A 20,051-nucleotide genomic window follows, 5' to 3' on the forward strand; every position below is an offset into this window, starting at 1 on the left:
CATTTATGCTCAGTTCTTCTACAATTAGATTTCAAATTCTGCAGTCTTCCTTCAAGGTGTTTTTTGTGTATTTGATTAGTTTTGATTGGAGCCACCGCTTCTATAACATTACAGACTTTAGTATCAAACTCATACAAGTGTTTATCAACTGTCCCAGATGGCCATTTTCTTAATACTTCATGTACATTTCTGCATTCAGCAGAACACACCAGTGGCAAGACTTGCTCCAACTTGACTCAGGTCCTGGACAACTGGAAATTTGCTATTCTAAACCAAGTGAAGGGCCTGCTCATTAACGACCACGTCTCCGTTCTCCCTGAATATAACCGGTGAGTCACACTCAGAAATAACAATATTTTGCAAAAAGATTCTCGGAATGTGGAGGAAATACAAAGTACAGTGATAAAAGGAAACCAGTTCAAAGATCAAGAACAAAACTAGGCACTGTGCCTCTTGTTCTGCACTGCACATGGCCATAAAGCTGTCAAAACCTTCAATGTTGTAATGTATAATTACAAATTATGGTGAACATCAGATTACATTAAAACTCTTCTGAGCTGTTGACACTGCTATTATCCTCAAATATTACTCAATGGATTTTACCCTTGGGGTCAAATTCACCCCATGGATATTTGCCTCCAGAAAATGATTGTCAGAAAGTTGTTGCACAACTTTTTGTGTCAATTTGTTTTTTGTTGAATACATAAATAACCCCTTGATAATGAAACATTGGCCTGTTCTCTAGCGCCACCATCAGGCCAAAGTTTTAAATTAGAATTAAACATTCATTTATTAATTTCACCTGCAGGTGTGGGGATGTACGGTCACACCTGAGTCACACACAGAGACAAGTTCTACACAGCTAAAACAGCTTGGGGTCAAATTGACCCCAGAGCAACACCAATGTGTGCAATACGCTTTCAGAAGATTGAAAAAATATTGTCATAATAATTTTATGCTTAAAGGCACACCGTGTACTTTTTGACCTAAAGAGTTGACCCATATGTTATTTGAAATGATTCCTCAGGCCAATATACAGCGCTTGACAGTATCAATGTTCCGAGCGGGGCTTCTCTCTTGAAATACCGAGGATGTAAGTTTGGAGAGACGGACCGTCTTTGGCCAGGTCATGTGACCTGGAGAATGCCTGGAGAACATTTCACTTTATGGCAGTCACATGACCACAGGCTCGGTTATACATAGTTCCCACATGACATCACAAAATACGGGCATTTCCCAACCTGGCGCTATTGTTGTGGGCTGCTCAAACGAGTTTAGCCTCTGTTTTCAGCCAAAAAAGCACAATATGGTAGTTTCGTGTTGGATTAATGGTGCTCTAATTGCCGCGATAGTTCAGTTAAACGTGGATTCTTTCGTAAGAAAAACAACACGCGAATCTCCCCAGCTGCGGTGCCTGTGCGATGCCAGGTACCCCCGTCCATCGCGCCGACCCCCGACGAAGGTGGCCGACGATGGCAAGGAGGGCCGAGCGCCGGGCCTCCGGTAGCGGCGGCTACAGCTCCTACAGCCACGACGTGAGCCCAGCCCCGCTTCGCATCCCAGCCCTTAGAGCCAATCCTTATCCCAAAGTTACAGGTCAAACTGTCTGCATACACATTCAATAGACAAGGAAGGCTGGCCCGACTGACTGTTTGTTGATTTTTGCGACAGTGCTGCTGCGCTTGTGGCCACTTGGGGCGCTTGACGTGAAAGTTACAGGTCTAGCGTCCCTAGTGGCCAAAAGTTGCACAGTGTAACTTGTAATCAATTGTACCCATCAAATTAGGAAAAGTCATGAAATATAAATGAAAGCAAAAAAAAAAAAGTTAACTATAGTTTTTTGAATGATGAACATTGAATGGAGTCAAATTGACCCCAAGGATAATAAGAGGGTTAAGTTTGCGTCCAATGTCAACATTGCTGTGTAAATGTTAATAAACTGCAACATGCTTTGAAATCTGGGCCAAATTAAATACATTTCAAGACAACTTTTATTGTTTTTAAAAGATCACCGGGTGTTTTATAATTTTGTAGATCTGGTTGCTTCAGTATTTCATGTTCATGTAAACATTTTGGAAATTTGGCATCAATAGAAAGCATTTTTCAACTGAACAAGTACAGTTCAATGTTTTTTTCCTTCATTCTGAAATTATTTACTTTTTTCCAAATGCCTTATTCAGGATCCAACCTCTGTCAGAAGCTCTTCGGGACCTCTACCTGCAATTTGACTCTTTAAAAGGAGAGCTGGTCAAGCTCGGCACAAGGTTTGAGAGAATGGAAGGTTTTGTGGACAATCTGATGGATGGCACAATCCCCAATTCTCACCGCTTCACACAGAGATCAAGACCCCACCTTAATCCCAGACTTTGTCTTCAAGGGAAGATGAAGGCTCCAGAGAGGGTTGATGGGACGGGACAGGCACTAAGGAGAGCATAAAGCATGGAAGCACCTTAGATCAGAGCACAGATACAGTTTGCTTACAGCCTAATGTCTGGGGTAAATATTGAATGAGATCATGCATGGGGTGTCGATTGTAAAGCTGTGCATGCCAAAATAAACAGCTATTTTTCACAACATTTAGCAACAAACCATGGTTAAAAATGTTTTTATGTTACTTTTGACCATATTTCCAGCAATATTTGTGATTGTGAATGTAAAATCCAAATGTAAAATCCAAAAGTTAAATCTAAATGATAAAGAAGGGGTGAAACTCAATATTTAGCTAATATACAAATTCACCTGAGTACCAAAATAAAAGCTCATTTAGATTTAACATTCAGCATTTAGATTTAACATTTATATTTAGATATAACATTTAAATTTAACTTTTAGATTTAAATTTAACATTTAGATTTAAATTTAACATTTAGATTTAAATTTAACATTTAGATTTAATATTTAATATTCAACATTGATGTATTTTTACAAGAAAAGTAAATTCACAAATTTCACAATTACTGCTGTAAATCTGGTCAAAATTCACATACATTTTTTAAACATGGTTTGTTGCTAAATGTTGCAAAAAGTTGTTTTTTATTTTAGCATGCGTAAGTTTACAATGGGCGACCCATATGAGATTCATGTACTGTAGATATCGATGCTTATTTCTGACTTTTTCTTTCTTTCACAAATGTGGGAAGAAGACACAATAAATTCAGTGATGCATTATTGTAACTCTGTATTTTCAAGCTTTTTTGTAAATATTATATCCTGAAGTGTTTCTGGGTAAGATGTAAAATGATGACTGTTTGCATTAAACAGTGCACATATTGTTAAAGTCAGTGATTTTTTTTCAAACTACATGTGTGACGATATCATGACATGATATAACAATTAGCATTTGACATATCTCTGGCATATTAGGATAGCCTGGCAATAAGCCACACCCACTTACTTTTTGTAAGAAAGTGAAAACAAAAGTAAACAATGAATAATATAAGGAGATAAGGATAGATTCCAAGCTAATATTAGGATGCAGGGCCGGCCCGAGCTTTTTTGGTGCCCTAGGCAAAATTACTCAATGGCGCCCCCCGGGAAATACTTGAGAAATATTTGAGGGACGACGGCTGTGTGAAACATAATACGTACAAAAATAAACATTCACGTAAAAACAAATAAAATTGAATACATCTGGAACATCAAAGCAGTAATAAATACTTATCTGGAACATCAAAACAATATGATACAAAAAAGAAAAAAGAAAAAACATTAAAAAAAAAAAAGGTTTTCAAGTAATGAATGCTTAACTGGAACATCACAACAATAGTGCAATAACAACAAGAATCTATCAGTGCTTTCAATATTTCAAGTAAAAATCTTTTCTAGTTATAAATAGTTATCGGGAACTTCACAGAAATGTAACAAGAAGAATCTTTGAAGTAAAAAAAGGTTTTCACATAAACACTTTTCTGGAAAAAATGTGACTTGTCTCTAAAACTGAACACGTCTGTTTTTTTGTTTTTTTTTGCAGCAAAGGTATCATCAAATGATCCTGCCTATAGAAACCTCCTGATTGCTTATTAATATTAATATTAATATGCTTATTTGTGCCAGTCCATTGCCAATATAAAAGAAAATAACCGTTACACATGCCCAAGTAATTATTTGTTCATATTGGTTACTTAATTTAAATAGCAGCAGCAGCACGCGCGCGCACACACACACACACACACACACACACGCGCGCGCGCTCACAAAAGATTGCGTCAAGCGTGCGTGTGGAAACAAGAGCGGACCGGAAGCCACGCGGATCTGCGTTTCAAACCAGTGAAAGCCTCCTCCAGTGTTACGTCACGGAGTCTGCGTTTCCAAAGCTGGAAGCGGAAGTACATTTATAGTGCGTGTGACTTGACGGTGGTGAAGAATTGTCGCTGCTGGGAGTCCCTGAACCTGGGAGCTCAGTGCGCACCGCTGCCCGCAGCATCTTCCTCCTCATCCTCCTCCAACCAGCCTCACATGCTGCACAGGAGCTCACAGTGGACATGGAGCCCACACCATCGATTCACCTGGCCCCCGACGAGCTCCTAATCCCACCAGTCTGATCAGAGGAACCGTGAAAGGGATACTGTGGTCATACAGATGTGGTAAAAGGGAAAATGACTCTCAACATCTGTCTCCAGATCTGCGTGAGCTGAGGTGAAGAGGCTGCTGCTGAGGTGGAATATTTATTTCTTTATACATATATGTGTCCAATGTATTTCTCCTGTTTCAGGCTGATGAGGAATTTGAATCCAGATGTGTGTGTTTTCATGTGTACTGCAGTGACAGGAGGAGGATGGTCTTTGCTCTTCATGTGATTGCCATGTCTACAGCTTTATTCAATCCCAGTTTTGCCTTCAGCTCTCATTTTGATACAGGTAAGGGTCAAACAGATGCATTACACCAACAAGGGCGTTCAGTCAGCTGCAGAGAACTAAAGGCTGCAAATGTTCCTGATCAATGATTCGAGGCTTTGATCTACATTGCACATGGAATTGTCTAAAGTAAACTATCATCAACACCCCCAGATTGGCTGAGAAAAGAATATTTTATACCTTCAGCAGTAACAATGGGGTTAAAACTTGTACCTGCACTGGATCTGCATCATCCTGCACATGCATCCCTGCAGCTGAGCATGTGCAGACGAGTGCACTGCATTTGGATGAAAAACATGCATCAATCTGCAGCGGGAGGTCACAGTTCATTATTCTCCTTTGGATGCATCATTTAAACGGGGAATATGGGAACATGCATGAGGGTCATGACTGGATCTGTGGCCCTCTGCAGGAATTTGGATTACAACGTACATTAAGTCCAACCCTAACCCAGGCTGAGACGAAACAGAATAGATAACAGTGTGCAAATGTAAACAGGACGGAGAGAGTCCGCTGCACTGGATGCAATGTGCTGAGAATGCAAATGACAGCAGGCCAGTGACACTCAAGTTTCACTCTGGTAATCCTCCTAAACCATCACTGTCAGTGGTTCCATCTTTGTCTTTGGCTGAATGTTCCATCCTCCTTTCTTTTGCCTAAATGTAAGACATGATAGGCTTAGTTAGGTTAGATATAATACAACACGTTTATGCTGAACCTCCACTGGCAAAGCTTTACGTGACTCCTTCCTTTCCATTTGGCTGTAGTAACAAATACCTGAACATGTTGTCGTCTGAGCTCAGAAATTGGATTTCCTGGCCCTGTTGTCTTGTACGGTGTTTGGTCACATCGCGCTGCCTCAAGCCTCTTCTGGAATATTAGTTTTATTATTGCTGTTTGAGTGGAAATCCACTCCAATAATAATGATAATAATAATACCTGAAACTGCAACCAAGCATTCATGTGAAGGCATTGTGCAGTATCACAGTGGAAATAATCAATAAGAATATTTTACCCCTGTGTTCTGCAAGTGAGAAAAAACATTATTTCACTAAATTCAGTCAAAGTTTGAAAGATTTATTTATTTATTTTTACCTCCGTTTATTTGTTTGTCTGTTAGGTGGATTACGTAAAAAGATAGTGTCATGGACGGTGTCATGTTTAATCATATTTATCTTTCATTTTTGTGTTTCTTAGTATAATGGAAGATTCCATTATTAAATTTTGGAGGGGATCCTGATTCTGGATTAGTTTAAATATATATATATATATAAATATAAAATCCACATCTCTGTTTGTAATAAACCAATCTTTGTTATGTCGGGTTGGTTCCTCAATGACCCTTTTATCCGGATCAGTTCAGGAGTGTGCATTTAATTGCAATCTTTCCAAAAAATTGGGGTTGCTCATACATTAGGACCTACTGTATCATTATTAATGGTGATAGAAATATATTCCAAGCCTTTAATTGTGAATAATCATGGTACCATGACCAGGATCACTGATCCTGATAACTGCCAATCGCTATCTGACAAAGAGGATATTTGGTGCTTGGTGGAGGTTTGCGCTTTCTGACTTCTCTAATTTATTGTGAATCCTGTTTTTATGCAGGACATTAGAATAACTACTATTACCTTATCATAAAATACATAATTCCCCGCAACCCTGAAAGAAGGAGAAAGCGGGTCAGAAGATGGATGGATAGAATACATGAAGAATAAGAATAAGAAGTAAAACATATACTGTAGTTTTAGCATTTCTGCTTCACAGCAAAAAGCCACTGAGTTGAATTCCTGTCGTCATGAGTCATGATCTAATATGTGATGTGTGTGGAGTTTGCATGTTCTCTCTCTGTGTGTGTGTGTGTCTATCTATACGTGTACTGTTCAGGGTTTACTCTACCTTACAGCAGGGACAGACACAGTACACCCTTGCAACCACGCACAGGAACAAGCAGGATCAATATTTGAATGACACAAAAAAAAAAAAAAAACTACACTTCTGCAAATATTGCTACTAAAAAAAAGTATTATGTGTTAAGATGACTCTCCTGTGTAAGGATGTGTAATATGATCCAAACCTACCAGAGGAGTGTATCTTTTTATGAAACACTATAAATGGCTCCCTATTTAATTAAACTGTCTGCTAACTGTGGCTCTCATGGGTCACATTTAATTTAATCGTCAGCGTATTTTCCTCCTGCAAGATATCACAGGTTTGGAGCGTTTCCCACAGGGATTACGTGGTGTTGACCGATTCCTTTTCTTCCCACTGACTGGTCAGGATGGATGCTGTGCATGTGCGATGCTGGTTTATTTAAGGTGCACTGGGAGGGCGTTTGTTTGTCAGTCTAATGATGGAGTGTGAATCACGACTCTTGCCATAATGATGTAAGTTTCTCATATAAAAGCAGACCCTCACGAGTGCCACCCTTCCTTTCTCGTAATTGGCTCGAGAAGCGATGTTGCCAAGGCGATGGTGGGGGGTGTGTGAGAGGGAACCAATAAGGCTGAGGACCTGCGTTGTGGACTCACAAATGATAAAATGTCACAACTGGGCAGAACACAATCTTAGAAAAGACAGCATAGATTTATTAGTGGGTGTAGAGTATTCTGTGAAGAACTTTATACGCATTTACATCATTATTCACTCTGATTTATAAAAAAGAAACAAAACGTAAAAACAACAACATTGGACACATTACAGGAAACACAATTCCTAATTTTTACGGGTAACTTCACAATCCAGATGTGCAGAAACAGTCTGGTTTTCTATAAAAGCATCAACTCAGTCTGTATTTGAACTGCATCGCTGAACATCCACAGCTGCACTTCCTCTAATTACCCCAGGCTATGTAGGAACAGTGTTTGCACACACACACACACACACGCCCTGGCTTTATATAAGCCATCAGCAGTGACAGACCAATTGCAGTAAAAATGTAAATTTTTCCTGCTTTCATCTGAAAATACGCGACTGATCTCTTGCTGTGTTGTGTGTCTGAGGTGGGTTACGTTTGATTTATGTGTGTTGCATTCTGCATAGGCCTTGTTAATATATCAAGATTCAAGATGTATCAAAATTTCTATTTTGGTGATATATACAATTAAAATTAGGCTTTACACCGATCTGATCGGCTATATCGGATTGGCCGATATTTTACATTTCATGCAATTAATGTGATCGACTGTAATGTCTTAATTCGCCGATCCAATCAATGACGCGATGAAACTTTCTGTAGATGATCCCATTGTATTGTTTTCTCGTCTCATTTACACCCAAGAGTTGTTTGCTTTACATGACACGGCTTTATTTCACTCACATTTGTGCACAAAGGTGAAAACCTATGAGGAAATATGTCTGTGCGCCGCTAATGCTAATGGTGGCTTCACGTAGTCCCAGTGTTGTCTGCCTCCACAGCTTCATCTCCAACTCTCTTGTCGTCGCTTCACAGCAGTCATTGAGTATGACATGGTTTCATTCAACAGCTGCAACATTTATTTTGCCAATCATTAAAAACGGCATACAGCTGATAATCGATCTGCTCCGTTCACACGCGCTCCCTCACTCCGCACACTGGTCGAGTAGTTAAAGGGCCACGCACTGACACGCACGCACTCTGACAACATATGTTATGTTCAAGTCCTGCATGGAAATGCTTCAACTCTTCCACTCCCTCAGAGTCACAAGGCTGCGTTTAGGTATCGTTCGATTTTCCGTGAATCTGTATCAGGCAGTACCGAAGGAATTTGGTCGGTACCTAAAAAAAACCAACCTGAATTCATATGATCAGATCTGTGATCGGTGATTGGTTCTCAGTGATTGTTTTTTTTTTAAACTCGGTGATTGGTGATCGATCCAAAAATCCTGATCGTGTAAAGCCTAATTACAATATCGCTTGTATCAATATATTTTTATTCATAGCTTAATTTGTATTAAAATACTTATTTTAGGAGTCACTGCTTCTGAGGACAGCATGATAAAAAAAGAAAAGTTAACCAGATCTTCTACTGAAAAAGGTAAATTACAGAACTCACTCACACGTGCTGTCCCTTAGAGGAGAAAAAGCCAAAAGTGGTACGAATTGTGCATCATCAAATTTAACCCAGAATTGTCTTTCTGGTAAGACTTTTTTGAGTCAATAATATTGAGATTTATATTGTATATTATTAATTTAAGAAAAAATATTGAGATATGAATTTTGGTCCATATCGCAAAGCCCTAATTCTGGAGTTCTGCATCAGTAATTTATTTATTTTAATTTCAGATCAACAATGTGTCAACTGCTGTTCTCAGCACTCTCTCATGTCTGGAGGAGGTGGTAGCAAGAAATGTGCGCGATAAGAATTCAATATTGATGTAGCCTCAAATAAACACACACATTTTCTTTCACTTAGACATGTAAGATATACCTACACACACACAAACACACACACACGGACACATCCTGCTGCACGGCCTCGTTTGTTGACCTGCTCACTAAGCTCCTCCCACTGAATCAGTCAGTACAACCAAGCCCCGCCCACTCCTTGATTATTGATCTCTGAGATTGTAACAGCCAGTACTTTAGTTACATAAGTCTAACTTTGGGGGAACGAGAAAAAGCAGGAACGTGATTGTTTTTAGGCAACGAGGGGGAGCGGAGCCAGTTTGCGCTCTTTGCATCTTAAGCACTGAGCGTTTGCATGTGTGCTGTTGCACGTGATTTATTTGGCGGTTTGGAAATGAAAGGACTTGAAGGACTCGTAAAGAAAACAGAAAATAATGAAATAGGAATGTGCTCATAATAAGAGTCAGTAGTATTTCTCCCATTATAATTGCATTACAAACGAAACACATGCATGCACACATTCATGTGCTAAAGTCTTCCTTTGTCTGCAACACTAGACCAATTGTACAAATACCAACTCAAGTGCATTTTTGTATGTCTGTGCATTGTGTGCACATGCATCTAATTGGTGGTGTGCAGCCAGAGGAATGAACGCACGAGGGTGCTGGACAATAATTGCTGAGCTAAGTTCTTTCAAGTCTCTGGGAGGACAATATGTTTGGAAGGGGTCAAGAGCACCAGGTCGCCCACATATGGACCATGTGAGGTGGAACACTAGTCACCAATCAACTCTAAAATGTGACTGAAAAATTATAAAAGATAAATATAAATGATAGACGTAGGCAGCGATTATTAGAGTTAAATACTGTTGCACTTGATCATTTAAATAAAATAAAATAAATTAACAATTTTCAAATGTTTATCCTTATTTACGTTGAATATTATGGTATTGGAGAGATGAGGCTGCACAAATCTTACATCCTGTATAGTGTAGCACTGTTATGTAGTCGCATTTATTGGCAACAGAGTTGAACTTTGTATTAGGAAATCACATTAAAAATCATCTGGACATGCAATGATTCATATTTGCATATAAATAGCTTTTAAAACGCAGTGCAATAGAGCTGATTTTTATTAATGTATTTGATGGGACTCGTCTTTCATTCCCCTGCACACCAGCACTGATGTTTTAAAGTGTTCATTGTTGGTAGTTTTGGTGCCTGAGGTCAGCATGAACACACGGACCTTTCTGCAGCTCTGGAGGATACAAAACACTTCATATTCTGGACGAAACCCGATTCTCAAAAAGGTGAATGTTAGGAGCATTTGAGGGTAAAAGTGGGGAACCACGCTTATTTGGTCAACTTGGATATGCTGATTCAGAATATCAATGTTCCCAAGTATAGGGTGCCAAGTGTAAAAATTTAGTATAAAAGTTGTAGCTAACACATTTTCATTATTTATCTCACTTTTCTCATATTTAGCACATTTTCCTACATTTAACACAACATTTAACCACATATATAGAAATAAAAAAAAGCATTAAATCTAAATATTTAAATCTAAATGGTATATGTTATATCTAAATGTTAAATCTATATCTAAATTTTAAATCTAAATGTTATATGTTATGTTATGTCTAAATGTTAAATCTAAGTCTAAATGTTAAATCTAAGTCTAAATATTAAATCTTATATATAAATGTTAAATCTAAATCTAAATGTTTAAATCTAAATCTAAATAATATGTTTAATGCTAAATCTAAATATGTTAAATCTAAATATGTTAAATCTAAATATGTTAAATCTAAATGTTTAAATATAAATCTAAATGTTATATATCATATCTAAATGCTTAATCTTATATCTAAATGTTAAATGTTAAATCTAAATGTTAAATAAATATGAGAAAAGTGAGATGTGTTGAGCCCTTTACCTCTTACACTGAAAATCAAAATTGCTGCCAAAACAGCAGATTTTGGCCAATCTTTAGCATTTCACAAACAAGCAGGTGGTATTCAGAGTGTGATATTGTCGGTTTATTTGTTGAAATTTTAGTCAAATGAATTTGGGATGTCCTTAAAGCCTGTTACATTACAGTGCAGGAAAATATCTGAGGAGCAGAGACAATCATGGATGATATTAGCAATACATGTGAATGAAATCATCAAGTTTTTTTTCCCCCCAAGTCTATACACAGTGTGTGTCACAACAGACCATTGAAAGAAAAAAAAAAAAAAAAACCTATTTTAAAATGTAGAATAATAATATAATACAATATAACACCTACAGGTATAGTGCTAATGTCTCGGGGGAACAATAAAAAAAATGGTGCAAAATCCAAAAGCAATGCAAAACAGTGAAATCAAAATTAACATAAAATAAATATAAATATGGGCAGAAGATTATCAGGTATAATTACAGATTTTTAATATTAATATTCAATTAAGAGAAAACATGTACAGTGATTGTAAAGGGTGGGTTTCACATTTATAATACCTTTTTGAATTATTAGTTTAAAAATAAATAAATGGGGGTTCAATTTGGCGCCCTTCCAGCAGATGGCGCCATAGGCGGCCGCCTGTGTTGCCTGTCAGGAAGGCCGGCCCTGAGTGAAATCCTCACTTTTTTTTTTTACACCCTCATAGTGCTGTACATCATAGCTGAGTTTTCTGACATTTGCGTCACAGATTTTGGCACAAGCATGAAATAATGTCTAAGCTAACATGTCCATTATCAGTTTTAAACTGTAAATGACTTGGAATTCATGGATTTTTGGAATCAGCATGTTCTAAAACCAGCATGTTCCCCAATTTGTCGCTAACCGCGAGTTCCAGCAATCTTTTTGAGAATCGGGCCTAGTCTCGTCTGACACATTTTGTTCATGATTCTGATACCATGTCAGCCTGTGAACATTGCTGCTTTTGTTGCTATGACCTTTGACCTATGACTGAGGACAACATGTTGACTTCCTGTTTAAAAATTCCAACCCAGTGATGTACAGACCTAATAAAGTAGAGTTCATTTCTGAAGTCTCCACCTAATGGTGTGTGTAGCATTTTAGCAGATCTGTGGGAACCAGATTTATTTTTACTATTTGTAAACTATCAGCCAAGATTAATTATGAGAAATTATTTTTCCCTTCATGTTAAATAAAGTTACATTTAAGGACAGCAAATAAGGTTGATTGGGATCTAAAAACAGGACGATAGAGTATCTACAGATGAAAAAGTAAGAGAGGAAGATCATTTATCATTAAAGTAAACAAAACGGTTTCTGATCTTTAAAAACTGATGCGTTCTATTTTTGCTTTCTGTGCTATTTTCTTCATCGCTTCGAGCCCTTACAGAGTTTTTGCTGAACAGCATCTTTACTTATTTTTGTGATAGTAAAAATTCACATTCAGCACTTTCCCCTCTAATGTTTCCTGTTTTGACATCAACACAACGACTTGAATGACGTTGTTTGAATCAAATGTTGCAGTGAACACTGAAGCGGCCTGTTTCTGAAATAATTAAAACCGGGTTAAAAATAATTTATCTAGTTGTTGCATCAGCAGGTCATTCTATTTAACAACAAAAAACATATATATATATATATATATATATATATATATATATGTTTTATATATATATATATATATATATATATATATATATATGTTTTATATATATATGTTTTTTATATATATATATATATATATATTTAAACTAGTTCAACCCCTTTACCACCATTGACACATCTTAAGTCGTCACATTAAATTACTAGTTAACGTCTAATATTGTCAGCAAATGAAGGGAAGGTGTGGAATTATTATGTGCTCCTCAAAATGGACACACCTACAATGATCGTTTGACCCAAGAGGATAACTTTACTTTGTATTATGATATTAAAAACGGGAAAAAATATATTCATTTTAATTTAAAATATGTCACTAAACCTTGACTCTGCACTAACTTTGCTCTTCGAGATATATTTTTCAAAAATGTGCATTGAAACTGTCTTATGCATTGTTTCAGTTACAGCAAGCTATCGCGTCATTGTTGGGCTCTCGTCCCACTTAATGATAGTCATCATGGTTCTCTGCAGGCCAGCACAGCTCTGCCATCATTACTGAATGTCAAGGAGGTTCTAACCTGCCATTAATGTCTCCCTGTTCTTTCTGCTCCTCCGAACATGACAACAGTGCACATGTGTGTAGAAGCTAGGCTGTCTTCTCTGTACCTTCCCATGTTCTATTTTTAAAATTTCCTGCGTGCTTGTGCGTGGTCGTGTATTATTATGTGTGCGTGGCTTGATCTCCTTTTTTATTTTTGTTCTTGGGTCAAATTCTGTAACTCTGCACCTTTTTTTGGTTCCCTTTTTTTTTTTTTTTTTTTCAGAAACATCAGAAGAGAAAACTGTATCGTCTCATGACACTTCTCTTCTCTTTGTCTAACGCTCACACTCCAAAAACATAGACAGTAGATCATTTTGAATAGGGAAGTAACATGGTTTTTTTTTTTAATAGGATAAACTATTAAAAGTGATTATTCCATCATAATCCTGAATATTCATTATGAGGGACTAACATGTACTAAGCTGTAACTATATTTATATATACATATATATATATATATTCATAAAATGGATGGATATATATATATATATATATATATATATATATATATATACACACACACACATATCATGACACATGAAGGAAATAAGGACATGCTTTGGCTTTGCTTTCCACGGTGTTCTTTAATTGCCATATTTTTTCTATCACGTTTCTTGTTTACACTGGCAGTGTAATCTCAAGTTAAATTTAAAATGTAAATTTGTGTTACCCTGCGTTACATATTGGTAATAATAACCACGGGCTCTTGTTTCCAAGCTGTGAAATAACTGAAATAACTCTACAGCTGAGCTGAATGATAATTATTTAAGTGCTACGTGAAACATTTGATAATTAAAAGAATCAACTGATTCATATAACCGAGGTGTTTACAGAGACAGGGTTTGCATGTTCTCCGTGGGCCTGTGCAGGGGTTTCATTTGCTTTGTCCTTCAAAGACTTTAGATTTTCTTTTTAAGGCATTTCCCCACTTCTGTTTCAGGGTTTAGTGCCTTTTCAGATTTGAATGCAGTCATAGTAATAATCTGAAGTGCTTAACATAACACGATCAATATAGTTTAACCGTAATGTTGTGGATGAACAAAACGGTGTCAAGCTGTAGGGTTGCTGGTCAAAGGGTTTTTGGAGGTGAACAGGCTTTCAGTGTGTGTCCCAGTGAATCTGCTGGTGTTCAGTGCTCTCAGGGTTTTGTTGCGGATAGCGTTAGCCATGAGGCTTTACACGATAGGGACTTTTGGGCCGATCACCGATCAGTGAGTTTAAAAAAAAAAAAGATCACGAATTCAGGTTGTTTCTTTTAGGTACCGACCGAATTCCTTTGGTACTACCTGATACAGATTCACAGAAAATCAAACGGTATCGTGTTTCAGGACCTAAACGCAGCCTTGACTGTGAGGGAGAGGAAGAGTTGAAGAATTTCCATGCACGACATGAACACAACATTTGTTGTCAGTGCGTGCGTGTGCGCGTGGCCCTTTAACTGCGAACAAATGTCCTAGTAGCTCGACCATGTACGAAGTGAGGGAGCATGTGTGACCGGAACAGATTTGAATGATTGGCAAAATAAACGTTGCAGCTGCTGAATTAAACCACTGTCCCATTTCATACTCAATGACTGCTGTGAAGCAAGAAGGGGGTTAACTCCGAAGCTGAGGATAGCTTCGTCCCCCGGAGCGAGGTTAGACCTCTAGGTGTACAGCGGAGGTGGGGCGTACACACACGCCTGCTTCTGTGTCCGCCACCATCCTGAAACGGACAGAAATGTCCGGTATGAAAGTGCTCCGCTCCGCTCTCGGACTCCCCATTTTAACAAGTACGCACACACATACAAACACACACAGACACTAACAGCAGACGTTCCCTTCGCTTTCAGAGCCAGTAGACCGGGGAACTAGTCCTGGACTCAGCTGCTTCGCTCAAACCAAGAGACATTTTTGCCGTTCGCTCATAGGTTTTCACCTTTGTGCACAAATGTGAGTGAATAAAGCCATGTCATGTAAAGGAAACAACTCTTGGGTGTAAATGAGACGATAAAACAATACAATGGGAGCATTTACAGAAAGTTTCATCACGACAATGACATAATTGATCGGCTCGGCGAATTAAGACATTACAGCCGATCACATGCAAAACATCGGCTGATCAGATACAGCTGATTAGATCGGTTAAAGCCTAGTAGCCATAACATAGCAGAGCCTCCTCTGGCAGAGACCTTGACAAATGCTATCAGTGTACGATGGTATCTGGCCTGCATAGGTCAGTCTGACCAGAACTGACCAGGAGAATATCCTGTAATCACATATCAACCCCTCCTTGGTCTATCCAATTTCATATTTTAATCTATATTTCGAACGACACTTTAGAGTCAATCAGTGTCTTTCCGACACGTATGTAAAAAAAAAACCAGTAAAAACCTGCAAAGACCAGGGAGCCAAAACTGCCCCCAGACACAAAGCAAGGGGCCCAAACATTACATTACAGGCAATACATGGCAATAAAATTTACCGGGGAAAAAAAGCTTGTAAATGCGTGATATTGCCCCAAAACATGCATGTGAGGCATTTCCTTGTCGTGTTGGGGCTGATTTTAAATAAAGAGAGAGATAAACTGAGTCGTACTGCTTTCTCAGTATTAGAACATGGATTCCGTCTTTCTGTCCATTTTCCAGCGATGCCCTACATAGCTGTAAGTGTAGATCTGGGCGAGGAGAGGGACTTTATTGCTCAATTACTTTACAATGCAGTAAGACAAAGCCAACCATCTAACCGTGCATGGCCCATCTGCTGGCTGCTTACTCAATGATGTTCCTTTAGGCACACTTTTTAAACTCTGCATTCAGCCTAATTGCAGAAGGAAGCACATCTCACCCTTGATTCTTTCTCCTCCGCATCCCTTTGTCAGGACAGATTGCAGTGGTGTGGAGCTTGGCAAAGCGCCCACCCTGCAGGTCCCTCAGTCAAATACTAGAGCTGGTTGTGTGTTGTTGATGCATTCGCTGGGGAGAACGAGGGGAGTTAGCTCTGTCTGTGGGTGCAGAAAACAGAAAAGCCGTTCCCGCTTTTTGTTCATACATGTGAGACGATGGATGATTGGTTGAATGCACGTGCACCAACCGTCCCCCGCTCTGTATTCACTACAGGCTGTGGTGCACCTGATGCTGAGTTGTTTTAGCTGCACATGCTTTATTTATGGCCCTGGGAGGAAAAACTCAGCGGCTTTGCTTAACGCACACACTAACTCGTGCACACTCTCTCCTCCTCTATATATCCAGCCATCCTTTTACTGCTCCCTGCCTGTGTGTGCAGTATGTCTAGTAGCAGCTGCAGTTTGTAATGTAATGCACTTCTTTTTTTTTGCTTCGCAGCCTCCTTTAATTGCTATTTGTCGAAGATATTCCAGTGCAAGGAGGTGGACTTACAGTTACAGCACTGTAGACACACTATTTATTATCCTGCACACATTGTAAGCTTCAAACGTGGCGACTCAGCAAATAAATTCAGTTATACTGTATAAGCATCATCACACACTCACAGCACTAGAGTTACAGTATCTCATCAGGCAAACTGGACCATGAACTTTTGACATGATACGCTTATGTTTTCCTCAAAAGTCTAAAAGCATTTTAGTCCATTCTCTGTCATTCTCTGCATAAATCAAGTGCTTGAATCCAACTGTCCTACTTTCAGTTTTACTTTCAGCTGGTGAAGAAACGCCACTCTCTAATCCAGGATGTTTTGTTCGGTTCATAGAAAAAGCAGAATAATAGGCAATCGACCCATCCCGAAGCTCATCAATCATTTCTTTCACAAGAAGTCTCCCTATAAAGTGTTATATGATGTGTCTTTAAGTGAGCAATGAGTCAGTCAACATGACTTTTGATTCAGCGATGTGTCTTTCACTGCTTTCACCATCGGTTCAAGTATCTACAGCTGTCGAAACATCTGTTGGAAGTCGGATCGTAGCGCGCAACTCTGTCTCAGGAGTTGGACACGGCCCATTCATCCTAGTGAAAGCACAGCGAGATGTTGTGGACTATTTCATGCTCCCAACTTTGTGGGAACACATTTAGACATGTATGGATTTGGCAAGGAAGAAATGACTGGTTTTGTAAAGATTACAGACCTGATAAAACATCAATGAAGTTGGGAGACCAAGCCTAAAACAAAGATGGTCAAAAATTCAACCATAAACACTCCTTAACATTGTGGAAAGCCTTTCCAAAAGTCTGTTATTTATATTGATTGAGAAATGTAGATAATGCATGTCAAAAAATAGGGCTGTCACTTTAACGTGTTAATTGCGATTAATTAATGACGGGAAAAAATTGGACGCTAAAAAAATTAATCGCTTCTTTTTTTTGCATCCCAAACAGTGCGGAACCTTATTCATTTCCGGTATACCCTTAATACTGATGCACCGGCTACAACGGTAGAACCTGAGTCTTTGTGGGCATTAATTCTCGTTTTAAAAAAACACACACCGGATGGAAACATGAAGCCCAGTCGTGTGCAATTTGTGCAAGAACAAGTTTGTGGAGCATCAAAGCTCTTCCTCATCCAGCGACGCTTTTCCACCTTAATGCTAACTATGTAGCAGCTAGCACGGACTGCGGTCCTACGGACACCACACAAGACCGAGTGGCCAATCCACGCTGGACAAGATGATATACAAAATAAATAGGTAGTAAATAAATGATTGTAGTGGACAGTCGACCACTCTCAGTGGTAGAGGATGTGGGCGGGGCTACTACTACTAAATGGACTAAATGGTAAATGGACTTGATTTTATATAGCGCTTTATCCCCACACTGAAGCAGTCTCAAAGCGCTTTACATATCAGCTCATTCACCCATTCACTCTCACATTCACACACCAGTGGGACAGGACTGCCATGCAAGGCGCTAGTCGACCACCGGGAGCAACTTAGGGTTCAGTGTCTTGCCCAAGGACACTTCGACACATAGTCAGGTACTGGGATCGAACCCCCAACCTCTCGATCAGAAGACGACCCACTACCACCTGAGCCACGGTCGCCCTACTACTACTGAACAATGTTATTTTTGATGTGCTAATTTGCAGCACTGTGATTGATGGGTCTGTTTTATTCATTTTATATTATCTGAAGGAGAGAAAACGCAACATGTTTGGTGTATTGATTGTATTGATCATAAAAGTGTTCTTACTGTTTATGATGTGCTAACTTATAGCACTTCATGTGGACCTGATGTTTTATTTCATTTGCATTGTCTATTATTTGTAGATCGACTAAAGTACACATCCATATTTCCCGTGATGTCAGCAGCTCTTTATAGTCCTACATACAGTGGAATGGAAATGGTTCAAGTCTGTTAAAAACAAACAATAAATGACTTTATAAAGACACTTTTGTTATACATAAATGTTTCGATCTGCCACATCAATGTAATTTAAATGAAAATACCTCAAGTTGATGGCGTTTCTCAGTGAGATTAAAAAAAAGAGATTAATTAGAATAATTAATCACAGAGCATAATTAATTAATCACACAATATTTTTTATCTATTGACTGCACTATAGAAAGATATCGAAATCCTTCAAATTTGACAGGCACTTCCTCCCTCATGGAAAACTCAGAACTGATATGACCAAACGTGTTAAAGAAATCACTTTAAAATGTGATAGAAAATCATTATAAATGATACTAAATACTTTTTTAATTGAGTTGCTCCTCCAATCTTAAATTTAGAGGACATTTTAGGATACTCTGATGCCTTCAAGATGCTCCGACAGCTTTGGTCATTATGTTTTTCTACTTTTAAACAGAAGCCGTTTTTTTCTTCACGCCCTACAGACCTCTGAGGCTTGCTGGTAATGAAATAGCTGCCAATAGTCTATTGATTGAGGTTAATTGACTTGTGTGTTCTTGAGACCGTGAAGAGTCTCCATGGTTTGGTTTCACTGTCTGGATGTGACTGTGCAAGAATGTCAAGAAACAAAAAATCGCTGACACATGTTCATCTTAACAAAGATTACAATATTTTATTGAGATTTAAAGCCATGCATCATGAAAAATCTGCAGATTTTAGTAGGGATGTCCCGATCAGGTTTTTTTGCCCCCGATTCCGAGTCCTTTGATTTTGAGAATTGGCCGATACCGAGTCCCGACCCGATACTTCTATAATACATTAAAAACATAAAGAAGAGCAAAAAAACAGATCCAGGATGTCCCTTATTTACTTTATTCACCTTATTTTAACATTTAACCCTAAACAGAGCACTTTTGTGACGTAGCTTGATCAATCAAGCAATAAATACAAAAAAAAATTCACGTTAGATTTTAGTGCAAGGTTAAATAATATTAAATAAAAATGTCTAATATAAAAATGAATAGTGCCTCATCTTAAAATACCCAACGGTATATTAAAAAATCATAACAAAAATATATACTGATATTTGGTATGAACCGGTATACCGCCCACCCCTATAATGATAATAAATATACATATATCCGAGTCCTGATCGTCAGATTACGATCGAGTCTGAAACCATGTGATCGAGCCCAGTTTCTGATCACGAGATCAGATCGGGACATCCTTAGATTTAAGTCATGTATGTATGTGTATGGTTTTAAACCTTTTTCTTCTTGTGACATGTTGTGACGATTGTTGTTCAGCAGCTTTACGTTCAGACCAACGAGGGTTGATAATGAGTCGTGCTGGTTTTGATCAAACATTCTAAAAAGTTGAACACAAACCAAAAACAGTTCCTTTTCTT

General features: G+C 38.4%; 1 protein-coding gene across 4 annotated transcripts in view; it reads left to right on the forward strand.

Moving 5' to 3' along the window:
- Positions 1-4,306: 4,306 nt before the first annotated feature.
- aatka (apoptosis-associated tyrosine kinase a) overlaps positions 4,307-20,051 on the forward strand; it is a 34,658-nt gene continuing 18,913 nt past the window's right edge. The window contains exons 1-2 of one of the 4 annotated variants that reach the window (XM_028456239.1): positions 4,307-4,655; positions 4,735-4,856. In XM_028456239.1, the coding sequence (XP_028312040.1) occupies positions 4,775-4,856 (82 nt within the window). In that variant the 5' untranslated portion in view covers positions 4,307-4,655; positions 4,735-4,774. The remainder of the gene's footprint in view (positions 4,656-4,734; positions 4,857-20,051) is intronic. The other 3 variants (XM_028456240.1, XM_028456238.1, XM_028456242.1) reach the window with 3 other exon arrangements.

The sequence above is a fragment of the Gouania willdenowi genome, chromosome 8 (assembly GCF_900634775.1).
Source record: "Gouania willdenowi chromosome 8, fGouWil2.1, whole genome shotgun sequence".
NCBI classification, from domain to species: Eukaryota; Metazoa; Chordata; class Actinopteri; order Blenniiformes; family Gobiesocidae; genus Gouania; species Gouania willdenowi.